At 55.7% G+C, this 27,245-nt stretch overlaps 1 protein-coding gene across 6 annotated transcripts; it reads left to right on the forward strand.

Annotated features, from left to right (window-relative positions):
- The first annotated feature begins 5,421 nt into the window (after nucleotides 1-5,421).
- Srebf1 (sterol regulatory element binding transcription factor 1) lies at nucleotides 5,422-27,057 on the forward strand. 6 transcript variants are annotated; one of them, XM_078043014.1, is made up of 19 exons: nucleotides 5,423-5,680; nucleotides 19,192-19,623; nucleotides 19,996-20,171; nucleotides 20,256-20,393; nucleotides 20,497-20,718; nucleotides 21,258-21,372; nucleotides 21,584-21,807; nucleotides 22,020-22,221; nucleotides 22,335-22,513; nucleotides 22,728-22,989; nucleotides 23,076-23,242; nucleotides 23,444-23,612; nucleotides 24,082-24,196; nucleotides 24,476-24,585; nucleotides 24,679-24,811; nucleotides 24,999-25,164; nucleotides 25,565-25,765; nucleotides 25,867-25,975; nucleotides 26,371-27,057. In XM_078043014.1, the coding sequence occupies exons 1-19, from the start codon at nucleotides 5,590-5,592 to the stop codon at nucleotides 26,598-26,600; spliced, it is 3,441 nt and encodes a 1,146-aa protein (XP_077899140.1). In that variant the 5' UTR covers nucleotides 5,423-5,589; the 3' UTR covers nucleotides 26,601-27,057. The 6 variants fall into 6 exon arrangements, with proteins under 6 accessions (XP_077899142.1, XP_077899140.1, XP_077899141.1 ...); XM_078043015.1 differs by having other exon boundaries at nucleotides 5,424-5,680; nucleotides 21,587-21,807; XM_005339453.4 differs by lacking the exon at nucleotides 5,423-5,680 and adding an exon at nucleotides 16,016-16,171 and having other exon boundaries at nucleotides 21,587-21,807.
- The last annotated feature ends 188 nt before the right edge of the window (nucleotides 27,058-27,245 follow it).

Below are 27,245 nucleotides of genomic sequence, written 5' to 3' on the forward strand. Positions count from 1 at the left end.
AGGGAGGTAAGGCTCTGCCGTCTGGGAGTAGCTGAGCCCCAGAACACTCAGCTGCCAAAGGGCTGCTTCAGTCCGTAGGCCAACAGCAAGAAGGGGAGGGCACTCATGCAACTGACTCTGCTGACCAGCCTCCTGGGAGGGACTCCATGATCCCTGGTGAGCATTCACTAAAGTGCATTTCCCCAAATACAGTAGTAGCTATTCCTAAAAAAAAAAAGAGGGGCAGCAGCACACGTGGCTCAGGAGGCTGAGACAAGAGGATCATGGGTTCAATGCCACCCTCAGCACCTTAGCGAGGCACTTTGCAACTCATAGAGATCCTGTCTGTATATAAAATATGAAAGAGGGCTGAGGATGTGGATCAGTGGTAAAACACCCCTGGATTCAATCTTCAATGCCAAAAATAAAAGGGGGGGGAGGCGGTTGTGTGGAAATGTTAAAGTTTAGCAGCATTAGGAATTCTTTGTCCATGATGAAGGGAGTTTGCAAGCCAAATTTCTCAGAAATTAAATATGGGATCTTTTTTGGTCGTGGCAGAAATTACTTAATTAGAAAGAGAAATTTACTGGTTTAAGTAACTGAATATCAGCTTCAGGAATAGCTGAATCCAGGTGCTTATGGATTTGATCAGGAATCTGCTTCTCTGTGTGTCTTGGCTCTCCTTTCTCTGGGTTGGCTCTTCTCTGTGGCTGACTATAGGCTGCCTGCAGCTCGAGGCGGACATCCTACTGGCAGAAGATGCTTCTTTCTCAATAGTTCCCATAAAAGTCCAAGAACTGACCCTGAAAATCAGGTTGTTAGCAGAAAAAGGATGAAATCTGGGTAGGCGTGAACAATAGATGGTCACTGTGGTGTCAATGGAGAGGGCCAGAGGCGGGAGTGATTGATGTTCCTGGGGACACAGGCTTGGACAGAGACAAACTTCTGGACTCATCTCTCAGTGCTCCCTCCTCAGTCCTCAGTTACTTCCAGTCATGTCATTGGAGCCCTGAGAGGACAGGAGCTGCTTTCCAACTATAGATTCCCTCTCCAGAAATCTGGAAGGGAGCAGTGCAGGTGCACTGGTATCCTGCAGTAGCTCATGGCCATCTGCCCACTCATCTCTGCCTGAGCACCTGAGAAGGGAATCCTTGCCATTCACCTCTTTTCCAAGGAAAGAGTCTTTGACTGGAAGGAATGGCACATGCCTGTAATCCCCAGCCACTCAGGAGGCTAAGGCAGGAGGATCTCAAATTTGAGGCTAGCTTGGACAACTTAGCAAGACCCTGTCTCAAAAACTAAAAAAGGGCTGGGGATGCAGCTCAGTGGTAGAGTGCCTCTGGACACTCCAGTACTCCAAGAAAAGAAAAAGTCCTTAGAAGGGAAACAGAACCCAGACATGTTGGATAGGCATGACTCACCCAGAAAGTCTATCCAGGTATTTCAGAGGGAACCCTGTTGGAGCTTTCTGGGTGACCCACAAATGCCCTGTCTAGGGCCTCTGAGGCCATGCCCTCATCATCTCAGGAAGCAAAACCTCTACTTTCTTCACCAGGGAGTCAGTCTGGGATATTTCTGGAAGAGGAGTGGACTCCATGTCTGGGGCCATCTCCTCCCCACTCTAAGGCTGCTACTCTAAAGGCAGCTTGCCTGGGGTGCTGGGTAAATCACTGTTCCTCTCTGATCTTCACTATCCTGTCTGTAAAATGGGATTGTGGGCAAGAAATTCAGTGCCTACTTTCATTTATAAATGAGAAAGTGGGCTGGGTATGACACCAGGAAGTGGTAGGGACCATGGGAAAAGAGCTGGCTCATGAGGCAGCTAACTGTCAAGTCCAAGGTTGACCCACAGTTCCACTAAAGAATGGGCAGCAATCCAGCTACGAGGTGAAATTTCCTTCTTTTGACAATTCAAAGTCATAACCCACTTATGACTGTATTTGGCTGATGGGGGTCAGATGATGCCTGAGATCCTGTGCCTTCCTGCCACCAACTAGACCCACACTATTCTGTGACTCCCCTTCAATATGCACTTGGCCTTTCCCCAAACAGCCAGGTAGCCCCAAGGGATAGGGATCCCATCCCTCATCCTCTCAGTCTGTGAACCTCACCCTCACTGTGCAATAGGCTTTGGGGCTCAACCAGCTCTTTTGTGGCTCTATCAAGTGGCTAGAAGTGCCCACCAACAGTCCAAGCCTCCATGGGTAAAGGTGGCCGTGGAGGCTGAGAGGACTAGAAATCATTTGTCCAGCTCACTGCAGAGGCCAACTGGAATGAGGCCACATCTAGGACCAGAATCATCCATGTCATGGTCATCTGTCTCTATGATATACAGATGGAGAGATGGAAGGAGGAGAACTCTGGTCTCTCTTCTCATTGCCTAGAGATGGGGACGTAACCCAGGTACATCCTAGTTCAGCTCCTGCAGCAATCAATTAATAGGGCCAGGCAGAGTGGCAAGGGCTGAAGGAGCAGTCTTACTAGCCTAGTAAACCCTCAAAGGTGTGGGCCCCTCCAAATTGAACCTGCTGCAGGCACCTGGGGCATGGTTCCGCACCACTGACCCTATGGGCTCTGCCCACGCTGAATACCTGGCAGGTGCCCCAAAGGATTGGGAACCCATAGCAGCTGCCTTCCAGTTTGTACGACCTCGGGGACCAAGTGGGTCCCAGTTGATAAAACCAAGGTCAGGCAAGGGATCGGACTGGGTTACCTAGGAGGAACCCCAGGCTCCCTGAGCGCCCGCACAGTCCCAATAGCAAAAGGCCACCGGGGCGGTCCCGGGTCAGCTCGCTGACCAAGATGCGCACCTGGCTTCAGTGCCAGCCAGGTGTCAGGCGGAGAGCGCCCAGCCCGCCAGCGCCGGCCCTTCCCCGCCCCCGGGTCCAATGCGCACGGCGCATGTGACCCAGGGCCCGGCTCCCGGGAGGACGCGCTGACGCCGCGTCACCCCATTCCGGGCCGAGCGCCCCATTGGTTGCGGCGGCCCGCGGGGGCGGGGCTCGTCTGGCTCCGCGCCCCGACTCCCTGGTCTGCAGCCGCTGACCTGCCCTGGCAGCGTGTGCGTCAAGCCTGGCTTTCTGACTATCCCCGGCCCTGGCAAAATCAGGGCAACAGCGCTGGGAGGCCCTGGGCTGGTCGCTTCAATTCCTTGAGCCTCAGTTACCTCATCTGTAAAATGGGATGGGGACAATCCTCTTCAGGATGTTGGGAGGAAAGAACGGGTTAATATAAGGAATGTATATGCACATCATAAGTATGCTCAATGGCTCAGTGATTATAGACAGTGGCCAAACCTGCCAACTGAGATCACTTGTCCACCAGACTGAGATCCTGCCCACTCCTGGGTACACCAGGACAGAAAGGTTTGTGCCCTAAGCGCCAAGGCTCAGAACTCTCCAGCCAAGAATGGCCTGAGGGTCCTATTTAGAAGTCTAGGGATCCTTGGGGAGAAACCACCCAGACAAGCAGATTCCCCTGAAGAACTGGAGCCTTTAGCCTGACTCTCGTGTTGCTGGTTGCCTGGGTGATCCTAGGCTATGGGGCAAAGATTTGTTTTGGTGGCAAAGACTCCCTCACCCTCTACAGGGGGCTTCAGCCAAGTTTCTGTTTCAACTAGCTTTTCTAGTCTGGGGTGCAGGTTTTATGTTGACCTTGACTTACTTTTTCCCCTCTCTTGAATTCCTGTAATTTTGAAGTCCATATTTATTGAGCTGTGCACTTCACATATGTGCTAAACTCGTTACAAGAATAGTGAATTGAGAACATTGAAAGCAGATTTGTTGCAATCGATGCACTCATGCAATCGATGACTCCAAAACCTTAGCTGCTTTGGCAAAGTGACAAATCTAAGCTAAAGACTCAGGAAAGTGAAGTGATCCCAGGTCATATAGCAAGCAGGTGAAAAACCAGATCAGCTGAGTGAATAAGGTGGTCCTGAACTTTACCCAGTACCCCCTACTCCCACCTTTTGGGAAGAATATTTGCATTTGCGGGAAGTTACCAAAGGAGAGAGGCGAGTGGAAGGGTGGACTGAAAAGCCAACTGTGTTCCCTGTGTTCCCTAGCAGAGGCTCATCTTGAGAAGGGCTACTTGTAGATGTGGTTTGGAGACCCCCATGGCTCCTGGCCATCCTGTTCTGGGTAATTTTCCATAGCAGCCACTTCCAGGAAAGGAACAAAGAGGATTGTGCATCCAGGCTGAGCCCCAGGGACTTGGGCCTCTCTGGCCACTCTTGGCCTACCCACCCCACCCCCTTCTAAAGTATAGCACTAATTTTACTCCCGGAGGGGGTTGGCGAGACAGGCTATATCTGGGGTTGGCACAGCAATAGTCAGGATGGCTGTCTCATTGAGGCCTGGGGCTCCAAGCCCTTATTCTCCATGACTATTCCCTAATAAGTTACCCTCACGGTTGCAAACCTCTGGAGGCTCACTTTCAGATACCTGAATTTCAGTTCTGGTTTATTTCAGTCTACCTCCTAGGGACCCCTTCCTCTCTCCTGCCTGGCCTGGCTCAGTCCCTGTCATAGGGCCCAGGGTTCACTTCCAGCCTTCTCCTCCACCAGGAGAACCTGCCCAGCCTGTCATGGTCCAGGATAACTGGGCTTAGGTCTAACACATAGTCCATTTCTTCCTCATGGTAGATCCCAGAAACATGCACCAAATTTGTAGTCAGACAATCCTGCAGGGTCCAACTTTGCTGCTCCCTAAGTAGCTGTGTGACCTTGGGCTGGTCACTTTCTCTAGGTCATCTGGGTACTGGCTTTTTCCTTCAGAAGCTGCTGGCCCTCAAGCCCAACTCCCTCTCCTGCCTCCATGGCTGGATCTGGTAGGAAACCAGATTAAGACAAGATGAGAAATTCTAGCCTCTACTAGGCTCTCCCTTTGATCACTCCCTTTCTCTGGAGGCCAGTCTTCTGGTTCCTATGCTGATCTCACAGGCTGTGTCCTCCTCCACATCATCCCTAACCTCCCAGCCAGCCCATGGAGAGGCATCATGAGATCCCTGTTAGGAGGAAAGCAGAGGCACATAGTGGTGACGTAATTGGCCTGAAGCCACAAAGCAGGTCTGGAAGAGCCATGACTCGTACCTCAGATTAGAGTCTGTCTTGTTCTCAAGAGTCAAATCCAGAAAGTGAGGTTTGTAGGGTCTCCCTTGCCCTCCGCAGTCCAGAGACCTCTGGGCTCTGTCCTGGGGCTCCCACTCAGCCTTTTCATTAGGTGCTAGAGGAACTGAGGCCCAGGCTAGGGTCTGCTCTGGAAATGGGCAAGTCTGCCAAAGGCTGCTGGGCTTGAGGCTGGATATACTGAATGACTGGGAGGCACTCTGAGAACAGTTTATAGGGCAGTCCGGGGAGCAGGGGGGGTTCACCCTGCTCTCCCCAGGGGGCGAGGCCGTTACTGTTAGGGGCGGGGCCTCTCGCTAGCCCCGCCCCAGCCTCGCCCGCCCAGCGGAGCTGCTGCCGGGGGAACCCAGTTTCCGAGGAACTTTTCAAGGCCTCCGGGCCACCACCGAGGACAGGGCGGGACGCGAGAGCGCGGCGCTCCCAGGGACCGGCCAAGTGAGGCGGCAGGCCCCGGCGGGCCGCCCGGAGGAGGCAGCTGCGCCATGGACGGGCCATCTTTCGGCGAGACGGCTCTGGAGCAGGCTCTGGCCGAGCTATGCGAGCTGGACACGACACTGCTGACCGACATGGAAGGTTCGTTAGGACAGGGGGAAGCACGGGCGGCACTCGGGCCTTGTTTTCCCGGCCCTCGCGGGGCGCTGCGGAGCGGGCGGCGGCTCGGTGCTGCTGTGCACGCGGGGCTCTCTAACGTCTCTGGGCTGCGCTGTGGGCCTTGGGGTCCCGCCTTTCCGGCGTCCGCCATTGGTGTCTCGCGCAGCGCGTTGGGGTGCGGGCCCTCGGGGGCCGCACCTCGCTGGGTCCCTTGGCGACTCGGGTCGGGGCACGTGCGTCTCTAGGTGTCCGGGGCTCTGTACCGCGTCCCCAGTCCGGCGGCGGCGGAGGCTAGAGCTTGGGACCCGGGCGTCGCCGAAGCTCCGCCCCCGCCGTGACATCAGCGGGGGTTACTCACGGTCATTCCCTCCGGCCGAGAGTTCAGCTCGGCCCTGGAGCTCCTGCGCATGCGCACGGTGCTGTCTCTTGCCCCCCCCCCCCCCCCCCCCCCCCCCCGTACACCAGGTGTAGGGTCGCATTGGCTTCCGTGCAAATTATTGAGCATCTACAGAATACCGTCCCGGCCTAGGCACTGAGGGCTCACAGATCCAGGCTCTCCCTCTTATTGGGGAGTACAAGAGTTCCCAAGGAAACCCACAGACCGGTATTTAGTTGCGCTTCGGTGGGGCAGGGATGTGGCTACTTTGGGTCCAGCGGTCTGGAGAGGTCTCTTCCGACTGATTTGAGCCCTGGGACCAATGAGGAAGAATGTTTTCAGGACAAGGCCAGGGCCCTGGGGAAGGACCTAAGTTTGAAGGTTAGTGGAGGGCTCTCCTACAGGGAATGACCTGGCCCATTGAGGACCAGAGCAGAGCAGTGGTGCCCACTTGCACCCATTTTTAAATTTTTTTCAGTGCTGGAACGAACTCAGGTTGTCCCCCCATGCCAGGCCAGGGCTCTATCACTGAGTCACACTCCAGCCTCTTAAACTGCATAAACCACTCTGGTGGTTATATCTAACGGTGGCAGCAGGTGCCAGTTAGGAGGCTGTGGCTTCCACTTTCTAGATGGTGAAAAGTGAATCCCTCCGGGAGATTATCCTTCACGGTTGCTGTGCAGGAGTTTTAGAAACACCAGCTACTTGGCACTTCATTGCCGGGGAAGTTGAGACAAAAAGCACAAGCTGCCTGAATTCTCACAACCTGGATGGACTTGTCCATGGAGACTGTGGCCACCCTGGGGTTGGCAAAACCAACCCAACTAAGCCACCCCAAATCCTGCCTTACTGACTCAGCTAGCAGTTCTGTAGCTCTGGGCCCATTGGGAACAGCCCTAGAGTACCAGTATGTGGGCATTGGGGTCCAGACTTGAGCCTGAAGACTACTTACTTCCTTTGCTATCTTGCACAAACCCTCTCACCTGCTAAGCCTCAGTTTCTCCTTCCAGAAAAATGAAGATGCAAACGCTTCCTTCACAAGGGAGCTAATGCTGAGGGGTGTTCAGGCCTCTGGTCCGTCACAAAGGCCTCTACCTTTCCCACTGACTCGTGGACAGAGCCATGGTTGACTGAAGTAGGAGGATTGCAAGTTCAAAACCAGCTTCAGCAACGTAACAAGGCTCTGAGGAACGCAGCGAGACCCTGTCTCTGAATAAAATATAAAAAAGGGCAGGCTCAATAGTTAAGCGCCCTGTATTCAATCCCTAGTACCAAAAAGAATAAAAAATAGGTAAAGAAACATCACTGGTGTGAGCAGCCATTGTAGATGACAAACAGGGCCCTTGAGCACCTCTTGATGGGATGGGGGCCCAAGTCTTCCCACTCTAGCAGTTGAGTTCTCAGTTTGCATTCACATTTTCTGTTTTTTCATTGTAGAAAAATTTGGAAGCACAGGTGAGCAAAAATAAAATCTCTCCCAAACACACCACCCAGAGATAAACTGCTTACTGCCTGTATGTGTGTTAAGATGGCTGCAAACTCTTCATCCATTTTTTAAAAACTTTATCGAGGTATAATTTACATATCATAAAAAGCAAAGAAAAAATAATAATTTATGTGCCGTTTTAGATGCATCAAGTGATTTTTAGTAAATTTACTGAGTTGTATGACCATCAGTAGTTGTAGAGTATTTTCATCATGCAGGTAAGATCTGTTGTGCATGTTTGTATTTCCCCCTCATTCTTCTCCCCAGCTGCAGACAACCATGACTCTCTCTATAATATTTATTTATTTATTTATTTTAGGTTTTAGGTGACCACAATATCTTTATTTTACATTTATGTGGTGCTGAGGATCGAACTCAGTGCCTCATGCAAGCCAGGCGAGCACTCTACCACTGAGCCACAACCTCAGCCCATATATATATATATATATATATACATATTTTTTTAAAATAAATTAGAATAGAATCCATTGGTCACAGCGGATTGGAAGCCTCTTGGCTCACATCAATGGCCAGAGAACAGTCAAGTTCCCTCATTTATCTGCGGGATCCCTTGTTGATGGACATCTAGATTCTGGATTGTTTTGTTCCATAAACTGTGCTGCACCCTGAGGCCAATCTTGCCCAGATCCATAGGATGATAGGATGAGACTCTGGGAGAACTGCTGGTTATAGGCCTGAATGGTGCTTTCCAAACTTCTACCAGGCTTAGAACTGGTGTAGAGAGAGGTGGGTTGGGGAGTGTTAAGCCCAGGTGTCCTGAGGCATGAATGAGAAGCTTTTGGAGTCCCAGGAGGAGAGTCCCACTGCCTCCAGCAGTGCAGGGAGGCAAGGGAGTGGGGTGTGTTGACTTGTGTGCTAGAAGTTTCCTCTTGTGGCTGGGCTGGAGGATCTTATGGACTGAGTACTTATTGCATGCCTGGCTCTGTGTTGATGATCTCATTGAATCCTCTCAACAGCCCCAATTGGGTAAACTTAGGATCTTTATCTTCCAGATGAAGGTCTTGAGGAACAGAGAGGGTAAAATAACTTGCCCAAGGTCACACAGGCACAGCAGAGCCAGGATTCAGCCCCAGGCTTTGGGCTCCAGAGCTCCTGAGTTTCAACTGCTGGGCTCCTAAAACAGAGTGGCCAGTTGGGGAATGTGCTCTACATTTTTTTCTGCGGTCCTGGGAGTGGGTCATAGAGGGGCTTGGAGTGGCTTTTGAGCCAAGAGACTGAAAACTGGCACGAGGGAGCCAGCTGAGGGCCTTGAGCCTCACCCAGCCCTGCCACCTGCCTCTGCCAAACCCTCTGTCATGTGAGTGGATTTGGGGGTGGGGCTGCCACCTGATGGTGTGCTCTGGGTCTAAGCCCAGCCACTGCACCCTGACCTCAGGTGAGCTCCACCTTCTCCCTTCCTTGCTCCCCGCTTGGGGTCCCTGGTGGCTAGGGAAAGAGAAGGAAGGAGAGCAGCCCTTACACATGTTGAGGATTATTATTAAGCCTGTGGCAGGCTTCACCTCCCTGCTGAGGACTAATTTATCAGATCTTGCACAAGTTTAAAAGTGCAGAGGAGTTGAATGGAGACAGAATTGTGATTGGGGGCCAGGAAGGGGAACTAGGCCCAGCTGAGGAGTCTGAGGAGTCATTCTGGGGGCTGTGGGCAGCCCAGAGTCTTTGGTGAGACTCCTTCACTCTCTTGTCTGGATACCTTTATGTCTGCCCTATCCCTCAGACCCCAGATATCTGCCAAGCTCTGATCAAGTGTGGCCTCCTGGTAGACCCTCCTGGGTCTCATCTCAGCCCTCCCACCCCAGTGCCACCTCACCCCAAGTGAGCAGAGCTCTCCTTGGCCTGATGTCCCTCCCTCTGTGTCCAACCCCACCTCTGGGGAGCCTTGTTTCTAGCCTGTGTTTGACTGCTTTCTGGATCTAGACCCACCCTGGTGGAGAGGGCACACTGGAGGCCCTCTACTGCCCACACCTCTCCCCAGGGTATCTCAACTTTCTTTCTAGTCCCACCAAGCACTGGCACTCCTTAGGAAACAACTCTAGGCTGCTTACTGCCCAGCTCTGGGCATAAATGTCCCCAGTGCCTCTCCAATAATGTTCTGCTGTCTCAACATGGCATTCAAGATGTGCAAGATTTGCCAAGCCTGCCTCCCCGCCCCTCCTGTGACTTTGCCCACCTATTCAGAACCCACCTCTCAGGCCCACCCCTTCTCCCTCACCTCCATGTGCAGAGCCCTCAGGAGGAGAGCCTGGGAGGGGCGCTCTCTTCCCTTGCCTGTTTCTGCCTCTTGGTATCTGATCTACCTTTAATCCCAACATGGCCGTGAACTGCTTTCTCTAGGGAAAGTATCCTGTCTTTCTGAACCACAGGGGCCTCCTTTGAAAAACAGGAAATGGTGGCTATCAAGTTTGCTGTCTCTCAGTCCCTGAGAGTTCAGTCCTAATTCCTCTGCAGCTGCAGGGCTGGGGGAGTGCAGAGGACTGTGCTGGGAATGGGCCCAAGGAGGCAGGTGGCCAGTGACTGGGAGTTACCTCTTGCCCGACAGTTACTTAGCTGAACACAAACATCTCGAGTGACCTGGTCAGACCTGGTGAGCTCCAAGCAGGGGTTGCTGCCAGGTAGAGGCCTGAGATTTGGACTTTGCCTGCTGACGGGTATAGCCTGGGTTGGAAGTGTCTCTGGCCTTGTCTCCTGCCAGCCATATGCCCTGCATATGTGCTTTTTGACCCTGGGACTGGCAGGGACTTCACAGTCCTATCATCCTATGAGCCCTGCATCCGACATATCCCATAGAGGTAGTTGGGGGTAGTGGGGACTTCTAAAACATGTCAGGGGCTCCTGGCAAGAGGGCAGGGAGCCTTAGAGCTGGCTCCAAGTGTGGAGCCCTCTGGGTTCAAGGCTTGTTAGCAGTGGGGGGGGGGGCAGTGCTGTCTCCAATCTCAAAATTTTGTGACTTGGAGATTTTCCCCTAGATTTTCCCCTCCCGACTGACCTCCCCCACAAGCTTTCTCCCAACTGACCTCCCCCACAAGCTTTCTCCCAACAAACCTTGCACCTCCAAGTTGTTCCTACCAGGCTCCGGATGGAGCCCAAAGCTCTTCAAGTCCATCCTGCTATGTGACCTTGAGCAAGAGCCTTGACTAAGGTTCTTATCTCTGACCTTTATGTTCAAGGGGAAGAGTACTAGAACAAATTTCCTGGACTTGTGAGGATCAGATGTGCTAATTTAGGTCAAAAGCATAAGTAGGGCGTGACACATAGTAGGCCCTCAACAGTGCCAGTTACTGTTGTTATTACCACCGTATAGAACACTTACTGGGGACTTTGATATATTTAGCTCAACAAATGTTAGCAACAGTTCTCCAAGGAGCCTGTGCTAGAAGTTTCCAGAATGTTCCAGGCTATGGTTCCAGTTCTGAGCACTGGCCGTGGGTTGGTCCTGGCTCTCTGCATGAGACAGTCTATTAGGCGTCCCCTACTACCAAGCGGGGGACAAGCACCCCGTCCTTATCCATTGAGAGTGGAAGGAGATGGTGTCCCTGTGCATTGTGCAGGTGGGGATTCACTCCCAGCCCCTCCAGTTGCCAGCCTTGTGTGACTCAGGCCCAGTGGCAGCTGACCGGGAGTGGGGGGGATGTGCCACCAATCGATCCGGAGGCCAAGCCCCTAGATTGCTTCCCTGGAGGGCCAGCTGGGGAGGCTGAGGAAGCTCACTTCCTGTTGTGGGAAGTGGAGCAGATGTTTCTCCATCTCCCACCACAGTTGTTAGTTTCCTGGTTAAGTCACATTAAGTTGGCCTTGGAAATGCAAATGAAGTGCCTTTCAGGTTTCAGTCACACCATTCTGGTACTGAGCAGATCACCTAAAAGTACATTAAAAACAATAAAACCTAGTGCTGGTGATGCTGAGTAAATAGATGACACTGCAGACATGGTTGTAAAGGGATTTATCTTTCCTGGAAAGCAAAATGACTCTAAAATGACACATGCTGTCTTTGCTTCAGGTTTAAAACAACCCAAAAGGGAGAGGAAACATTATAAGAAAGGCACAGCATTGCTATTGAGTCTAGGAATAATAATAAGGGACAGTTTGTGGGGTGGTCCCTTGAGTTTCAGTTTCTGGAATGATAAGAATGTGTACTGCACCCCGCCCTCGATTGAGACCAACTGTCAGAACTGGTGCTGAGTGACATCTTGCTTAATCACCATATTACAGCTTATATTAAGGATCTCTGGTGTAGGTCAGGGACGAGCCCCTGGGGAAAGTGGACGGGTAACAGTTTTACAGGACAATATGGCCAGGTCCAGTGGAGGGGAGATTCTGAGGCGACATCCAAGTATGTTTTGAGGGAATTGGAATTTGCCAGGTGGACAGAGAATAATGGGAAGGGCATTCCTGGCAGAGGGGACCGCCTGGGCACATGTACAGTGGCATTAAGGAACCAGATGGGTTCAGAAAGCAGGCAGGGGGAACGAGGCTCTGCCGGAGCCGGACTGCAGACCACGCAAACCCAACAGGTGTTCCTACTGTGCTCAGGCCTGCTGGGGAAGGCTGGGGTCACAGAACTGGTTCCCATATTGGCTCTGCTGCCTCGAGGGAGCACAACAGAAACCTGGCTCCGAATTTGGCAGGGGGAGGGGCGGGCACATTGGGCCCTGGGAGTGGGGAGTGATTAGGAAGGCCTCAGGGAGGAGACCCATAAAGAGCTCTGTGTTGTTCCCCTGGGTTCTTGCACTGTGCACACACTTCCCAAGCTGGGACCAATGACAAGGCAGCTTGGGACAGAATCAAGCTGGAGCTGAGGTTCACTCCTGGCCCTGGCAGGCTAGGGCTGCAGAGTAGGCCTTGGGCTCAGCAGATCTGGGTTGAAGTCCCAGATCCCACCTTGGCAGTAGAGGGACCCCAGGCACCGAGTCTCTGAGCCTTGGTTTCCGTATCCATCAAGAGGGCCTGTGACCAGGTGCACCAGGGCTCATCCCATTCCAAGAAGAACAGGCGCACACTTGTGCCCTCGGGGCATCTGTGAGCACACAAAGGGCAGCCTGTCCCCCTGTTGCATACATGACCAGCCAGAGGGTGCCAGCACCTGCTGATCTCAATGATCAGAAGGATCAAGGAGGGGCTGGTGGGAGCCCAGGGATTCTGGGCAGTTCAGGCAGGTGAAGCTGGTGCTCCCTGGAGTGATGGGCAAGTGCCATTTCCTCCCCAGCCCTGCAACCTCCATCGCCAGGCAGAGATGGCGTGCTCCAGGGTCCCGGGAGCCACCCACCCTGTGTCCTCCCCTGAAGGTGGTGCCCCACGGACTGACACCATTTACACCATTTACCCTTCACAGAACCTTTGATCTGCATTGCATGGGACCATTTGCAAATCTCTAAGAATCAGTGTCTACGGCCCAGATTACAGAGCCAGACAATCCTGGGCTGGAATCCCGACTCCAGGGCCGCCTCTCCTGCCCACCACTCCCTTCACTGCAGCCATCCCATCAAGCTCGTGCCCACCTCAGGACCTTTACACGTGCTCTTTCTTTTCTCCAGGATGTCCTTCCTCCCTTCTGGCCTGGTTTCACTCAGGTTCCACTCAGATACTCAGGCAGGCCTGGGCTGACCACCTCATTTACATGTCTGGGGTTCAGGGACTTGTGTGGGTTGGACAGATGGTAGACTTCTGTGATAGTCAGAGGTGGGCTCTCTGCAGGTTCATGGATTAATTCACAGCATGAATAGGCCAGAGGCGTTAAAGCCTGTTCCTCCTTGGCCTTCAGAGGGAACTTGGAGGTAGAGCCAGGAGGGGGTTCAGGTTTCCTGTTGGATCTTTTGAACTGTACCGTTACAAGCCAACTTCCTGTTGGAGCTTGATAGAATCTGGGCAGGAGAGGAGGAGGGGAAAAGGAGGGCTCAGCCTTGGGGAGGGGCTTCACAAGCCTGGAAGATGGAGGATTCAGAGAGCATCTGGACCCACTGAGGCCTAGAACTGGGCCATCCCCCTTTCCCTCAGTTCCGAGAGTGTATAGAGACCAAAAGTGCTTCTCAGTGGCCATGGGCAGCCCAGAGCTCAGCTCCCCAGCAGCAGATGGTCCACAGTTTGGGCACCCTGGGTGTGCCTTTTGAGACTTAACTGTCCCACTCCTAGGGAACTGGGACTTAACTGTCCTGCTGACCTGGGGTGAGACAAAAGAGGTACTCCCTTTAATGGGACACGTAGGTGCTCCACTTGCCTCACCCTAGTCTAGCCCTGTTAATTCCCCAGAAAAAAAATTGTTACGGAGCCTAGACTTGAATATTGCAAGGGTCAGACACTACTTGACTTTCCAGTTCTAGAGATTCCAGTTGGTGCAGAGGAAACCTCTGTTGAGGCCTTATTGGGTGGTGGGTGCTTTGCACACTTTGCTTTCCCAGAATCCTCATCCCTGGAGATTTGAAGAGTGGAGACTGGGCCTAGAGACTCAGAGAAGGGGAGTGACTTGCCTCAGGACACACAGCAAGTAGGGGCTGAAGGAAGAGCAGGCCCTGGCATATGGCTCCAGATCCCTGGATTGGCTACATCTTTAGGGGGAAGCTATGGGACCGGATCTCAAGTTTCCATCCTACTCTTAACTCTGGCCATCAGCATCTGCAGAAATGGGCCAGCAAATCTGGCTCCAGGGAAGAATGAGGTGGGATCTAACCAGGCCACAAGTTCCAGGGGATGGCTGTACCTTTACAAGCCACCAGGTGCCTGAGGGAACCCAGACTCTGCCCTGATCCTGTAGCTTAGCTGAAGCTGTGCCCTTGGCTTGAAGACCAGCCCTTTGTGCCAGGGTCGCATTCTTCCTCTTGGGAGCCTTCCCTGATTCCTGTGCCTCAGGGGGTCAGTGAGCAACTGTCCTCTCCCTCCTTCCTCCTCAGTCCAGATAGGATGGGGGGACAGAGCAGGGAGGTGGCAGAAATAAGAAAGAAAAAAGGTGGAGAGGACGGGACTCTGGTGGCTCTAGTCCTCTGTCTCGGGTGAGTTTCAGATGGGCATCTACCTGCGGGTCCTGCCACATTCTAGGATTTGAAACTGGGGAACAAAGTCATGAAGAGACGGAGCCTGGGTAGTCTACTTTGGGGAGACTCCTGCCTGGAACCCAGCCCCCTGTGTCCTGCTGTGCCAGGACTCTTCTAGACTTGTTCACCTGAGCTCAGGGCCTTTTCTAAAAGCAATGCTTTGTTTTTGTTGGAGGGTGGGGGGTTGGCAGTGGAGCATGTGAGCACCCACAGGCTGACCAGAGAGGGAGGTAGAGGTGCCAGAAAAGACTTTTGTTGTCCTTGGAACCCGAGGCCATGAAGGAAGAACCTGGGAAAGTGGTGGGGGCAAGGTGTATGTGAAAGAAACATGGCTGCATTTTCCATTTTCTCCTGAAGAGAGATCAGGGGCCCCAAGAGACCCCAGCACCCCAACTGCTGAGACACTGGGCTGACCTGCCCAGGATTCCGCCCTCACACGTTGCAGCAGAATGGGGACTATCCTTGCAATTTGAGGCTGTCGGCTGCTAGCCAAGCTCTGGTCATTTGTCTGAGTGGTGTTGAACTTTTACCTTTGACAGAAGGGGAGACAGGCTTAGGTACCACCCTGCTACAAACCCTCAGAGCCTGTCACCACTGCCTTTCTCACAAAGGGTCTCAGGGACTGGGTCCTGGTCTCCTAGGCCTATATGATGGTGAGTCAGTCAGTTTTGATAACTACTGGGATCTGAGACCCACAAGTTTGTGGTGTGCAGACATCACTGACTGCAGAGCTGGGAGTCAGTAGACGCTGGATTGTCAAATTTGGGGCAGGCGGTTCCCTTGCTTATTCTAAGCTGCAGTTTTCCCTAGGTGATCTGGATTGGGGTCGTTAGACCCTTCCTTGAGGTGAGGGTTAGCCCCACACTGGGGCTGCCCCTGAAGGGAGAGGTCCCTGTATCCACTGTGGGCAACATCTGGGAGCCCTTGGCCTTAATTCTCTGTCTTACTTTTGCCCTTCAAACCGGGAGATAAGCTTGTCCCATTTCCCGGGGTAGTAAACTGAGGCTTGAGCGGTCCAGGCTCGCTCTGGGTGAGCTAGCAATTTGTAACCACAGAGCTCGGGACGTTGCATCCCTGCCGGGTCCTCCCTTGCCCGACCCCCAGCTCCGCGGCACTTCTCGGAAGTGATAATGGGAGGAGCGGGGAGCTGGCGAGGGGGATGACCGCTAGTAACCCCGGCGGACGCTGGCGCCGAGCGGGTTAAAGGCGGACGCCCGCGAGTAACCTCGGCCCCATTCAGCGCCGTGGGGAGAAACCCGAGCCCAGCCGCCGTCGGGGTGGGGCGGGGCCCTAGTGAGGCGGCGGCACTGCTGCTGATTGGTCGCGCGCGCTCACCCCATGCCCGGCCCGCGGCCCCGAGGAGGGCGGGGCTGGAGGCGGGGCCTCTTTGAGGGGCGGGGCCTGAGGGGCGGTCGGGGCGGGGCTCTCTGAGGCGCTCAGCCGGCTTTAAAACTCCGCGGAGCCTTGACAGGTGAAGTCGTCGCGGGGACGACGCGGTCAGAGCCAACCGCCTGGACGCCCCGAGGGGGCGGGGGGCGCGCGCTACGGAGCCATGGATTGCACGTTCGAAGGTATTTGTTGGAAGACCTCCGCTTCCTTTATCACATTGCCTCTGGCCTCCGCTGCCGGTCACCGTCGCGGGTTCTCACAGAGGGGGCGTGGAGGCCCCTTCCTCAGGGAGAGGGCGCACCAGTTCCCGGCTCACCCGGGGAAGTTGGTAGACCATCCTCCAACCCCGTGAGTCCCCTCTGCAGCCCGAGGAGTGGGTTTGCTCAGAGACGCAACAGCAGAACGGTTACACTAGTGGGGTTTAAGTGGCTTTTCCCACATCTCCTCTGGGCAGAGTCAGGAAGAGGCAAGGGGTAGGGCCAGTTGTCTTTTCTGCCAGGCAGTCCCACTATAAAAGCAAATGCTGTCTGTCCAGACTTCTTCCTCCTCGTACAGACTTGTTGGGTCGCCCTGCTTCTTGCGAGGAGTAGAAAGTGGGAGTCCTAGACTGTCTACATTGTCGATTTCTATTTGGGGAGACTGTTTCCCCATCTATAAAGAGGGTCTCACCTGAAGGGCTAAGGAGGGGGAGTCCTGCAATGAGAAATACAGTATGACTTTATGATCTGCATAAATCTGAAGGGCCCACAAAGTGTTTGCCATGCCCTCTTTCTCTGTTGATGGCCTTAGACAGGTCCCCTCTTGGAGTGATGTTCTTGCCTTAGCATCTGTGGGTAGGCAATGTTGTCTCCACTCTGCTGAGCAAAGCTTCAGGTAGTGCTGCCAAAAAGGGTTTAATCCTTTCTGTTGTACAGATGAGGAAACTGAGATGCAGTGAGAGGAGGGGAGTAGCCCAAGCCCTAACCAAGTGGTAGGCAGGTGGTCAGCAGAGCTGATAGGCAGGGATGAAGCTCAGGGTAGGGGACTTGAGAATACTGTAGGACCCTGTGATTGTGCTTATGGATCCCAAAGAACCCTTTGATCCAGTATGTGGCCTCCCTGAGTGGGTTAGAGGGCCCTGGGCTGAGCCAGTAAGGCTGCTAGTCGCCAGCTCGGGAAGAGGGCCCTTGGCCAGGTTGGGACTGAGGCAGGGAGTATGTCCCAGTCTGTACGAGGAGGAAGAAGTCTGGACAGACAGCATTTGCTTTTATAGAGGGGAAACCAAAGCCCTGAATGGCCAGACCTGGGTCCCGAGGCCACTTGGCTGCAGCAGGGCCTGGGTTTGTGCCCAGAACACACAAAGACACACTGGTTGGCTATGTGGCCAGCAGCTGGCTCAGGCCCAAGTCTCTGTCAGTTCAGTGGAGGAATGGGTTAGTGATAACAGCTTCCTTCTTTGGTGCAGCAGGGAAAGGTGCAGAGGTTTGGCATTTTGTGAACCTGGGTTTGAATCCCCTGCATGCTCTTGGAATGCTTGTGGCCCTTATTGAACTCGGTGTCATTTTTTGCTTCCAAGATAGGTGGGCTAAACTTCTGAGTAGGGGTAGAGGCCTTGGGGTCAGGTTGGTCTGGATTTAGTTTTGTTAGACTAGTAACTCTACTGTTCAGTTTCTTCATCTTTAGAAGGGAGCACCACATTCTGTGCAGTACTTTCTTGCAGCTGAATGTCAGGGGGATTATGAGTGCAGTTTAGCCCCATCAATGTGGGTGGTCCCAGTGTGGACCTGGATCTTGATTCAGGCCTACCCTTCTGGCCATTTCTGGACTCTTCTTAGCATGGGCGAGAACCCTGCTCTGACCTGGGCTTCTCTTGGAGGTCTGCCCTCTTGATTGGCCCTCTCTGGAGATCCTAGGCTGTCCCAGGAGGAGTAGGCCATGACTGCACAGCTGGGTCTGAGCACAGGCCATCTCGCCACCTCCTCAGGGGCTCCTTTCTCAGCACCTATATATTCCCCATGCAAATTGAGAAGATGGGTGTCATCACTTAACCCTCAATAGTCTCAAATTCTGTGTCTAGAGGACCCTGCTGGGCAGCTTTGAGGAAAGAGTCCAGAAATGGCCAGTAGGTGGGAATGGGGCCCACTGCACCTATATGAAGACCCTCTCTATCCTGTACCCACTTGCCTTCTACCTCTGAGTCCTATGGCCAGGTACCTTCCAAGAAGTGGATCTGCTAGGACTCTTCACCAAGCTAGGTCCTGGAGTGTGTGGTAATGGAGGACTGCCTGGAAGGACAGGAGAGGCTGTCTGGAAAGGCTTGTCACCTGCTAGGCAATCACTTGGTGCCACTTCAAATCACATTGTAGATGTGCAAGAATGTAGGGATTCAGAGGTGGCTGTTCCACGGAGATAGGAATGAAAGTTTACCGCGGTCTACATCAACCTATAGGAGCTTGGGGGTGTAGCAGTTCTTAGCCTGTGCCAGGTCCAGGGTTCAGTTCCCAGCACTAAGCCAAATAACACAAACAAGACCCCCTCTAAAATACAGGCCATCCCTGGCTCCCCAGAAAGTTGTTTGGTTCTGGGCAAGTTTTTTTTTTTTTTTTTTTTTTTTCCCCAGATAGGGTCTGGCTGTGTTGCCCAGATTGGCATCAAAATTCCTGGGCTCATGGGATCCTCTTGCCTCAACATTCCAAATAACTGGGATTACGGGCATGTGCCACCACACTTGGCTTAGGCAGGGATTTTTGTCTTGTTCACAGTGCCTGTCATGGGGTAGGCACTAGGTACCTGCTTATTGAATGATGAATGAATGGATGAATGAATGAATGAATGAACAAGCGTGGGCCCACGGTGTGCGATGGACTGAGTGTGTTGTCAGACGATCAGGCAAACATGGGGCTGTGGTAGGAGGTCAGACCCTGAAATGCGTAATCTCAGACCTGACCCCAGCTCAATCCAGACGAGTGGTGGGGCAGGGTAGGGAGCCTCGTGGTGTCTACCCTGTCCAGTGTTATTAGGGCTGTTGGACACACATGCTGGATCAGATGTCGCTGAACACGTGTCTGAGAGATGGCTGTTTGTCTGAGAGTGCTGCCTTGTGTAGGTGGCTCCTGTTGCTGTGGATTTACCCCCACACGAACAGCTGTGGGTGATCAGGGAGCAGACAAACAGGCCCTGCTCAGGTCCAGTCTCCACTCATACGCTCTTCTCTCTTCCCCAGACATGCTCCAGCTCATCAACAACCAAGACAGCGACTTCCCTGGCCTGTTTGATCCACCCTATGCTGGGGGTGGGGCAGGGGACACAGAGCCTGCCAGCCCCAGTGCCAGTTCCCCAGGCAGCTTGTCTCCGTCTCCTGCCTCACTGAGCTCCCCTTTGGAAGCCTTCCTGGGGGACCCTAAGGCGGCATCCCCACCTTTGTCCCCTCCCCAGTCTGCACCCACCCCCTTGAACATGTACCCATCTGTGTCCCCCTTCTCCCCTGGTCCTGGTATCAAAGAAGAGCCAGTGCCACTAACCATCCTGCAGCCCCCTACCCCACAACCCCTGTCGGGGACTCTCCTGCCCCAGAGTTTTGCATCCTCAGCCCCCCCACAGTTCAACTCAGCCCCTGTGTTGGGTTACTCCAACCTTCCTGGAAGCTTCTCAGCAGGTAAGAGGGGTGTATGGAGGGAGGGGACATTGGGGACAAGGCTGCTAGGAACACAGGAAGAAGTGTCAGTCGTGGTCCTAGTGGAGGAACTTGCAGGTTCTAGAAGTTGAGTGTCCACTGTGCGGGCTGGGTCGCCCCATTGCTAGCGGCATTTCTCTGTCCTAGGTGCCGGGTGGAGTACCGCCTCCCACCAGAGGCCTGGCTGGCACATTTGCATCAGATCCTAGGCAGGGCCTGTCCCGATAGAAAATATGGGAATATTCCAGATAGAGACCATGACTCATTTGGGGCCATACGATGGCAGAGCTGAAGAGCAGGTTGAAAGTGGGTGAGGGCAGCCTTTGCCCGCAGCCCCAGGCTTTGTCTCTGCAGGGACCCCTCCTGGGAGCACCCAGCAGCCGCTGCCTGGCCTGCCACTGGCTTCCCCGCCAGGGGTCCCACCTGTCTCCTTGCATAGCCAGGTCCAGAGTGCGGCCCCCCAGCAGCTGCTGACAGCCACAGCGGCCCCTGGAACGACCACTGTAACTTCACAGATCCAGCAGGTCCCGGTGAGGGGGTCTGGCCAAGCTGTGGGAAGGTGGTGGCCCTCGGCCCCTACACACAGCTTATGGCCCAGGCCTCTGCCACCCCAGGTCCTGCTGCAGCCCCACTTCATCAAGGCAGACTCCCTGCTCCTGACCACCATGAAGACCGATGTGGGGGCCACTGTGAAGGCTGCGGGTATCAGCTCCCTGGCCCCCGGCACAGCTGTACAGACAGCGCCCTTGCAGGTGGGCAGTCTGGACTGGGCAGAGGCTGCGAGGGGTGGGGGGTGGGGTGGGGGGAGCCTGTGCACATGCATGTCCTCCTGGTAACCTGTGTCTGGCCCTGCAGACCCTGGTGAGTGGCGGAACCATCCTGGCCACAGTCCCACTGGTTGTGGACACTGACAAGCTGCCCATCAACCGGTTGGCAGCCGGCAGCAAGGCTGCGGGCTCAGCCCAGAGCCGTGGCGAGAAGCGCACAGCCCACAATGCCATCGAGAAGCGCTACCGCTCTTCCATCAACGACAAGATAGTGGAGCTCAAGGACCTGGTGGTGGGCCCCGAGGCAAAGGTGCGAGCAGAGCCTGCAGAGGTTCAGGCTGGGCAACCAGAACCCTATCTACTCATTCCACTTTACTGAGGGCCTTTGAGATAAAGTGCATGGGAGGGTATACTCCGCCTGGTTGTGTAGCAGTGAACAAGAGGGACAGAAATCCTACCCAAAGGAACTGACATTCTAATAGGGAGACAGACATTTACCAGAATAGGTAAGTCAGTGTTCGAGGACCCCACATGGTGCCAGGAAAGAAAATAGGGCAGGAAGAAAATGGTAAGAATTGCAAATCTAAATTGGGTGATCAGAGAAGACCTTGGTAAGGTGATACATGAGCAAAGACCTGCGGTATGTGTTTTAGATATTAATCCTTATTTCTGCCTGAGAGGTAGAGGTAGGTGCTATTGGGGAATATTTGCACAGGAACATTTTGGGCAGAAGGAATAAGTGCAGAGGTCCTGAGGCAGCTGTGTGGCAAAGTAACTGTGTGCTCCCTTGCTAGGTGCCCGCAGCCAGACCTGACTAGCCAACTGTTTTCTCTCTCTTGCCCCCTAAAGCTGAATAAGTCTGCTGTCTTGCGCAAGGCCATCGACTACATCCGCTTCTTACAACACAGCAACCAGAAACTCAAGCAGGAGAACCTAAGTCTGCGAACTGCTGCCCACAAGAGCAGTGAGTCCTGGCCTCCCCTCCCCTGCCTCTGGCCACACCCTGCCCAGGCTCTGGCCCTGCCTCCAGTAGGCCGGACATCCCTCAGCCCTGGCCCTACTTTCAGTTAGAACCTGGGCCATACCCCACCCCACCCCACCCTACCCCACCCTAGGGCCCTGTGCTCTGATGAGACATGTTTGGTGTTCACCCCAGCTCTGTTCTTTCTGGCCAGCAGAATCACTAAAGGATCTGGTGTCCACTTGCAGCAGTAAAGGAAACACAGATGTGCCCATGGAGGGTGTGAAGACTGAGCTGGTGGACACACTGACCCCACCACCTTCAGATGCCGGCTCACCCTCCCAGAGCAGCCCCTTGTCCCTTGGCAGCCGGGGTAGTGGCAGTGGTGGCAGCAGCAGTGACTCGGAGCCTGACAGCCCAGTCTTTGAGGACAGCCAGGTTGGGTCCTGCAACACTGCCCCTTGTCCTCTCCCAGGGATCTCTTCTGAGTCCTAGGATTGGATCAGGGAGAGGCCCCTAAAGGAGTTGACCTGCCAGTTCATAGACAGAAAAACAGGCCCAGAGCCCTGCGGGGCCCCGACTCCTCCTGTAGCCCTGTGTTCCCCGGGGGCTGTCCAGCTGCGTCCTCACCTCCTGCCCTCCACCTCCAGGTGAAGCCAGAACAGCTGTCATCTCCCCACAGCCTGGGCATGCTGGACCGCTCCCGCCTGGCCCTGTGCACACTTGTCTTCCTTTGTCTGTCCTGTAACCCCCTGGCCTCCCTGCTGGGTGGCTGGACGCTTCCTGGCCCCTCAGATCCTGTGGGTATCCACCACAGTTCTGGGCGCAGCATGCTGGGCACTGAGGGCAGAGGTAGGACAGGCCAGCCCGGGGATATTTGGGAGGGACTTTTGGGTGGTAGACCCGTGGCTGTGGACTGGGGGCTGTGGATTCCCTGGGAGCCCAGCCCTTCCTTCTGTCCACAGATGGCCCTGACTGGGCCCAGTGGCTGCTGCCCCCTGTGGTCTGGCTGGTCAATGGGCTAGTGGTGCTGGCTTTCTTGGCATTTCTCTTTGTCTGTGGGGAGCCGGTGACACGGCCCCACTCCGCCCCTGCTGTGAACTTCTGGAGACATCGCAAGCAGGCTGACCTGGACCTGGCCCGGGTAAGGGACTAGCCGGGGAGAGAGTGGGCAGGGCAGCATCAGGGCCTGCAGTCCAGGAGGTGCTGAGCAAGCCCCTGGCTCCCTGCTTTCTGTGTGCACCATGAATCTGCCCCGTTCTTCACTCTTGCTCTCCCCCAGACTTTCACTGACTCCTAGACAGAATGAGACCCTCGGAGGCCACATCATTTCTCACCTGGAAATTCCTTGTTCCCAGGGGGACTTCGCCCAGGCTGCTCAGCAGCTATGGCTGGCCTTGCAGGCGCTGGGCAGGCCCCTGCCCACCTCCCACCTGGACCTGGCCTGCAGCCTGCTCTGGAACCTCATTCGCCACCTGCTGCAGCGACTCTGGGTGGGCCGCTGGCTGGCCGGCCATGCTGGGGGCCTGAGAAGGGACTGTACCCTGAGGGCAGACGCACGCACCAGCGCCCGAGATGCAGCCCTCGTCTACCATAAGCTGCACCAGCTGCACACCATGGGTATGACTGGGCGTGGAGCTGGGCAGAGGGGCGCCACCGTGCTGCCTCACGTGGCCTCCTGGCCTCATGCCCCACCTGCTTTCCAGGGAAGTACACGGGTGGGCACCTGGCTGCCACCAACCTGGCACTGAGTGCTCTGAACCTGGCAGAGTGTGCGGGGGATGCCGTGTCCATGGCAACGCTGGCGGAGATCTATGTGGCAGCTGCCCTGAGGGTCAAGACCAGTCTGCCAAGGGCCCTGCACTTTCTGACAGTGAGTGGGTGGTGGGCTGGTGGGGATGGGGCTGGGGGCTTGTCTTTGCAGCTCTTTCCCGTGGTTCCTGGGCATGGGGCTGCACAGAAGTTGGCAGCTGGTTACGAGGTGGGCTCTAGGCCCAGCTGGGGTCTCAACAGGGGTCTGGGTTTGAGTCCCTGCCTGGCGCCAGTGTGACAGCCCAGCTCCCCTCCCCCACAGCGCTTCTTCCTGAGTAGCGCCCGCCAGGCCTGCCTGGCACACAGTGGCTCAGTGCCTCTTGCCATGCAGTGGCTCTGCCACCCCGTGGGCCACCGTTTCTTCGTGGATGGGGACTGGGCCGTGCGCAGTGCCCCGCGGGAAAGCCTGTACAGCTTGGCCGGGAACCCAGGTGCTCTCTCACCCCTGCCCCTGTCCCTCATCCTGTGCCTTGTCCCCCATTCCTGTCCTTCATTATCCCCTGCATCTCTGGATATCCTCCCCCCAGATTACCCTCCCGTGTGGGTCGTAACTACAGGGCTGTGGGGACTCAAGGCCTGGCTGGTCCTCTGTTCCACTTGAGGCTCTTCAGAAGCAACCTATAGGCCAGAGGGATGACAGTTGATTTGAGAGGCGACCCCGGGCCACCTCGGGCCACCTCATTGTGGAGTGAGGAAGTGAGACAGGGAAGGGGTGGCGCCTTTGAAGCCAGTGTGCAGGGGCTAGGCCGTTTTCCACCTGCCTATGGCAAGGGCTGCTCCTAGGACCAAAGCTGGCACTTGCAATGGGAACGGGATGGTCCCTGCCCATTCAGGAAGAAGGCCTTGGTGGATGTAAAGTGGGGGGTGGGCTCCTCCTCACTCACCCCCTCTTACCCACAGTGGACCCCCTGGCCCAGGTGACACAGCTGTTCCGTGAACATCTCCTGGAGCGTGCACTGAACTCTGTGGCCCAGCCCAGCCCCAACCCCAGCCCCGGGTCAGCTGATGGGGACAGGTAAGTGTCCCTGTGCCTCCAGATACCACCAACATGTAGTCCGGGAACGACCCTGTCTAGGGATCTGTGTGGATTACCAGAGCTGGGACTTTTGTCCACTTGCTGGGTGCCCCCCCGAGCCTGTGTTGGTCTCGTTTTCCCCACCAGCCAGGCAGAATGTGGCCCTTGGTAGAGCCATGGGGTCAGGCTGTCCCCAGGTAGGCATGTAGGACCAGCTCTCCCACAGGACTCCCAGGACCCCTGCCATCTGTTCTAACAGCCAGTCCTCTCCTGCCACAGGGAATTCTCAGATGCCCTTGGATACCTGCAGCTGCTGACCAGTTGTTCTGATGCTGCTGGGGCTCCTGCATGCAGCTTCTCCATCAGCTCTAGCATGGCCGCCACCACCGGTGAGCCTGAGACCCTGAGACCCCTGCCCCGGGCTTCCTGCTCAGCCCAGACACTGTGGCTGAAGGTTCAGGGCACCCCTCCATCCTCTGCAGGCACAGACCCTGTGGCCAAGTGGTGGGGCTCACTGACGGCGGTGGTGATTCACTGGCTGCGGCGGGATGAGGAGGCAGCTGAGCGGCTCTACCCCTTGGTGGAGCACCTGCCCCGTGCCCTGCAGGAGACGGAGTATGTGCCCGGCCAGATTCTCCCTGCCCTGCCCCCACTCCCACCCTCCCGGCCCCTCAGCACTGTACTTGCACCCGCCTTTGCTCTGTGTGGTCAGGGTCACCGTGCTTTCTTTCCCCAAAGTCCAGAATCAGGGCAGATGGGTGGGCATTCACTGACTGGCACTCTTCTGCTGTGGCCCCCACAGGAAACCCCTGCCCAAGGCGGCCCTGCACTCCTTCAAGGCTGCCCGGGCTGTGTTGGGTCGTGGAAAGGCAGAGTCTGGCCCAGCCAGCCTGGCCATCTGTGAGAAAGCCAGCGGGTACCTGAGGGACAGCCTGGCCACCACACCAACTGGCAGCTCCATTGACAAGGTGAGGGGTAGGCTGGAGGCCTGCCGGTCTGGGTCACTGCCTTCTCCTCCCTAGTCATTTGGGGTTCGCCCAAGGAGCTCAGGACTGGGGGCCTTGGAGACTTTGCTTTGGGCTACAGTTTAAGTCCAGGGAAGAGTGACTCTCCCTGTCTGGGCTGAATCCTCATGCCCAGGAGGGGTGTGGGCAGCCTGGCCGGGCTCCCTGGAGGGCTGCTCCTGGGGTGGATGGTGACCTGGGGGCCTGGAGAGGCCGCTGGCCTGTGTGCATTGCTGCTGCATTGCTGCTGCATTGCACGCGTGTGGCGGGTGCAGTGCCTCAGCAGTGCAGCCTGGAGCCGGCAGCCTCCCTCCCAGAGCTGGAGGGGCCTCATGACCCTGCCTGCCCTACCTGCCACCCCCAGGCCATGCAGCTGCTCCTGTGTGACCTGCTCCTCGTGGTCCGCACTAGCCTGTGGAGGCAGCAGCAGCCCCCAACGTCAGCACAGGTGGCTCAGGGTGCCAGCAGCGGCCCCCAGGCCTCTGCCCTCGAGCTACGTGGCTTCCAACGGGACCTGAGCGGCCTGAGGTGTCTGGCACAGAGCTTCCGTCCTGCCATGAGGAGGGTGAGTCCTGTGGGCCCCCCACCTCACAGTGAGGACCTGAAGCAACAGTTGCCTGGAGGGAGAGAGCAGGGACGGAACTTCATCTCTGCTGCCCCTCCCAGGTGTTCTTACACGAGGCCACAGCCCGGCTGATGGCAGGGGCCAGCCCTACCCGGACACACCAACTCTTGGACCGCAGTCTGAGGCGGCGGGCAGGTCCTGGTGGCAAAGGTGAGGGTGGCTGACCTTACAGAGATGTGGGGGCTCTGGCTCAGCATGCAGCCTTCTCCACTATCCCTTTCCTCGCCCAGGTGGGAGGGCTCAGATGGGTGTGCCGGATACTGGGGATGACTGCACATGGGCGGGCGTGAGAGTGTGTGTGTGTGGGGGGGGGGCGTGGAGCTAGGAACTGAAATCCACTGGAGGTGACACCATTTGCAGAATACAATGCATTTGTGACTTTGAGTCTGTGTTCTACTGGGAAAGTCGTCAGGGGCTCCATATCTGAGCCTCTGACGGTGGGCACAGGAGAACCTGCGTGACTTGTGGGGCTGGTCTTCGGCCTCCCCGCCCACAGGCTGGAATGGTAAGATAGCCCCGCCCCTGATGCAGCCCTGTGTGCGCAGGCGCGGCGGGGGAGCTGGAGCCGCGGCCCACGCGGCGGGAGCACGCAGAAGCTCTGCTACTGGCCTCCTGCTACCTGCCGCCTGGCTTCCTGTCGGGGCCGGGGCAGCGCGTGGGCATGCTGACCGAGGCGGCTCGCACGCTTGAGAAGCTGGGCGATCACCGGCTTCTGCACGACTGCCAGCAGATGCTCATGCGCCTGGGTGGTGGGACTACAGTTACCTCCAGCTAGACCTCCGGCGTCGTCCAGTCTCAGTGTCCCGGTCTCCACGGCTCACCCGCGGCCGCTCCGTCCCTGAGGGGTGGGAGGCGGGAGGCGCAACCCACCACCCCAGCCCGCTCCTCAACTTGACAAGCGGCCGTCAGGATGGTGCTGACCTCTGGTGGCCGATCGGGGAATTACAGGAGCCGAATCGGCCGTGTTCCCCCCACCGCCCTTGCTCTGCAGGCACCTTAGTGGCTTTTTCCTCGCTTTTCTAGGGGGAGGAGGGGGTACCTTTCTTTGAGCTGAGGGGGCCCTTCCCCAAGGTACCTCTTTCCCTTCTGGGGGAGACTTGTACATAGTGTAGATGGGTGGGCCCCCGTGGGCCAGCCTCCTTGCCTCGGAGGCTCATGTGCTACTTTTGCAAACTTTATTTTCGTAGGTTGAGAAGTTTTGTACAGAGAATAAAAAATGACGTTATTTATAACCTTGGTTTTGTTCCTTTGGGGATGAATATGTGTGCTGGACATGCTGACCACACACCTTAGGGCCTTTTTCTTCAGCACCAATGCCAAGGCCTCCCATCCTCCAGCCCCCATAGGACAGTATTTACCCCCTTCTGACCTAATGACCCCTAGCTGACCTATCCCCTCGGGCCAAATGTTCGTCTGTATT

Source organism: Ictidomys tridecemlineatus, chromosome 3 (genome assembly GCF_052094955.1).
Source record: "Ictidomys tridecemlineatus isolate mIctTri1 chromosome 3, mIctTri1.hap1, whole genome shotgun sequence".
NCBI lineage: Eukaryota > Metazoa > Chordata > Mammalia > Rodentia > Sciuridae > Ictidomys > Ictidomys tridecemlineatus.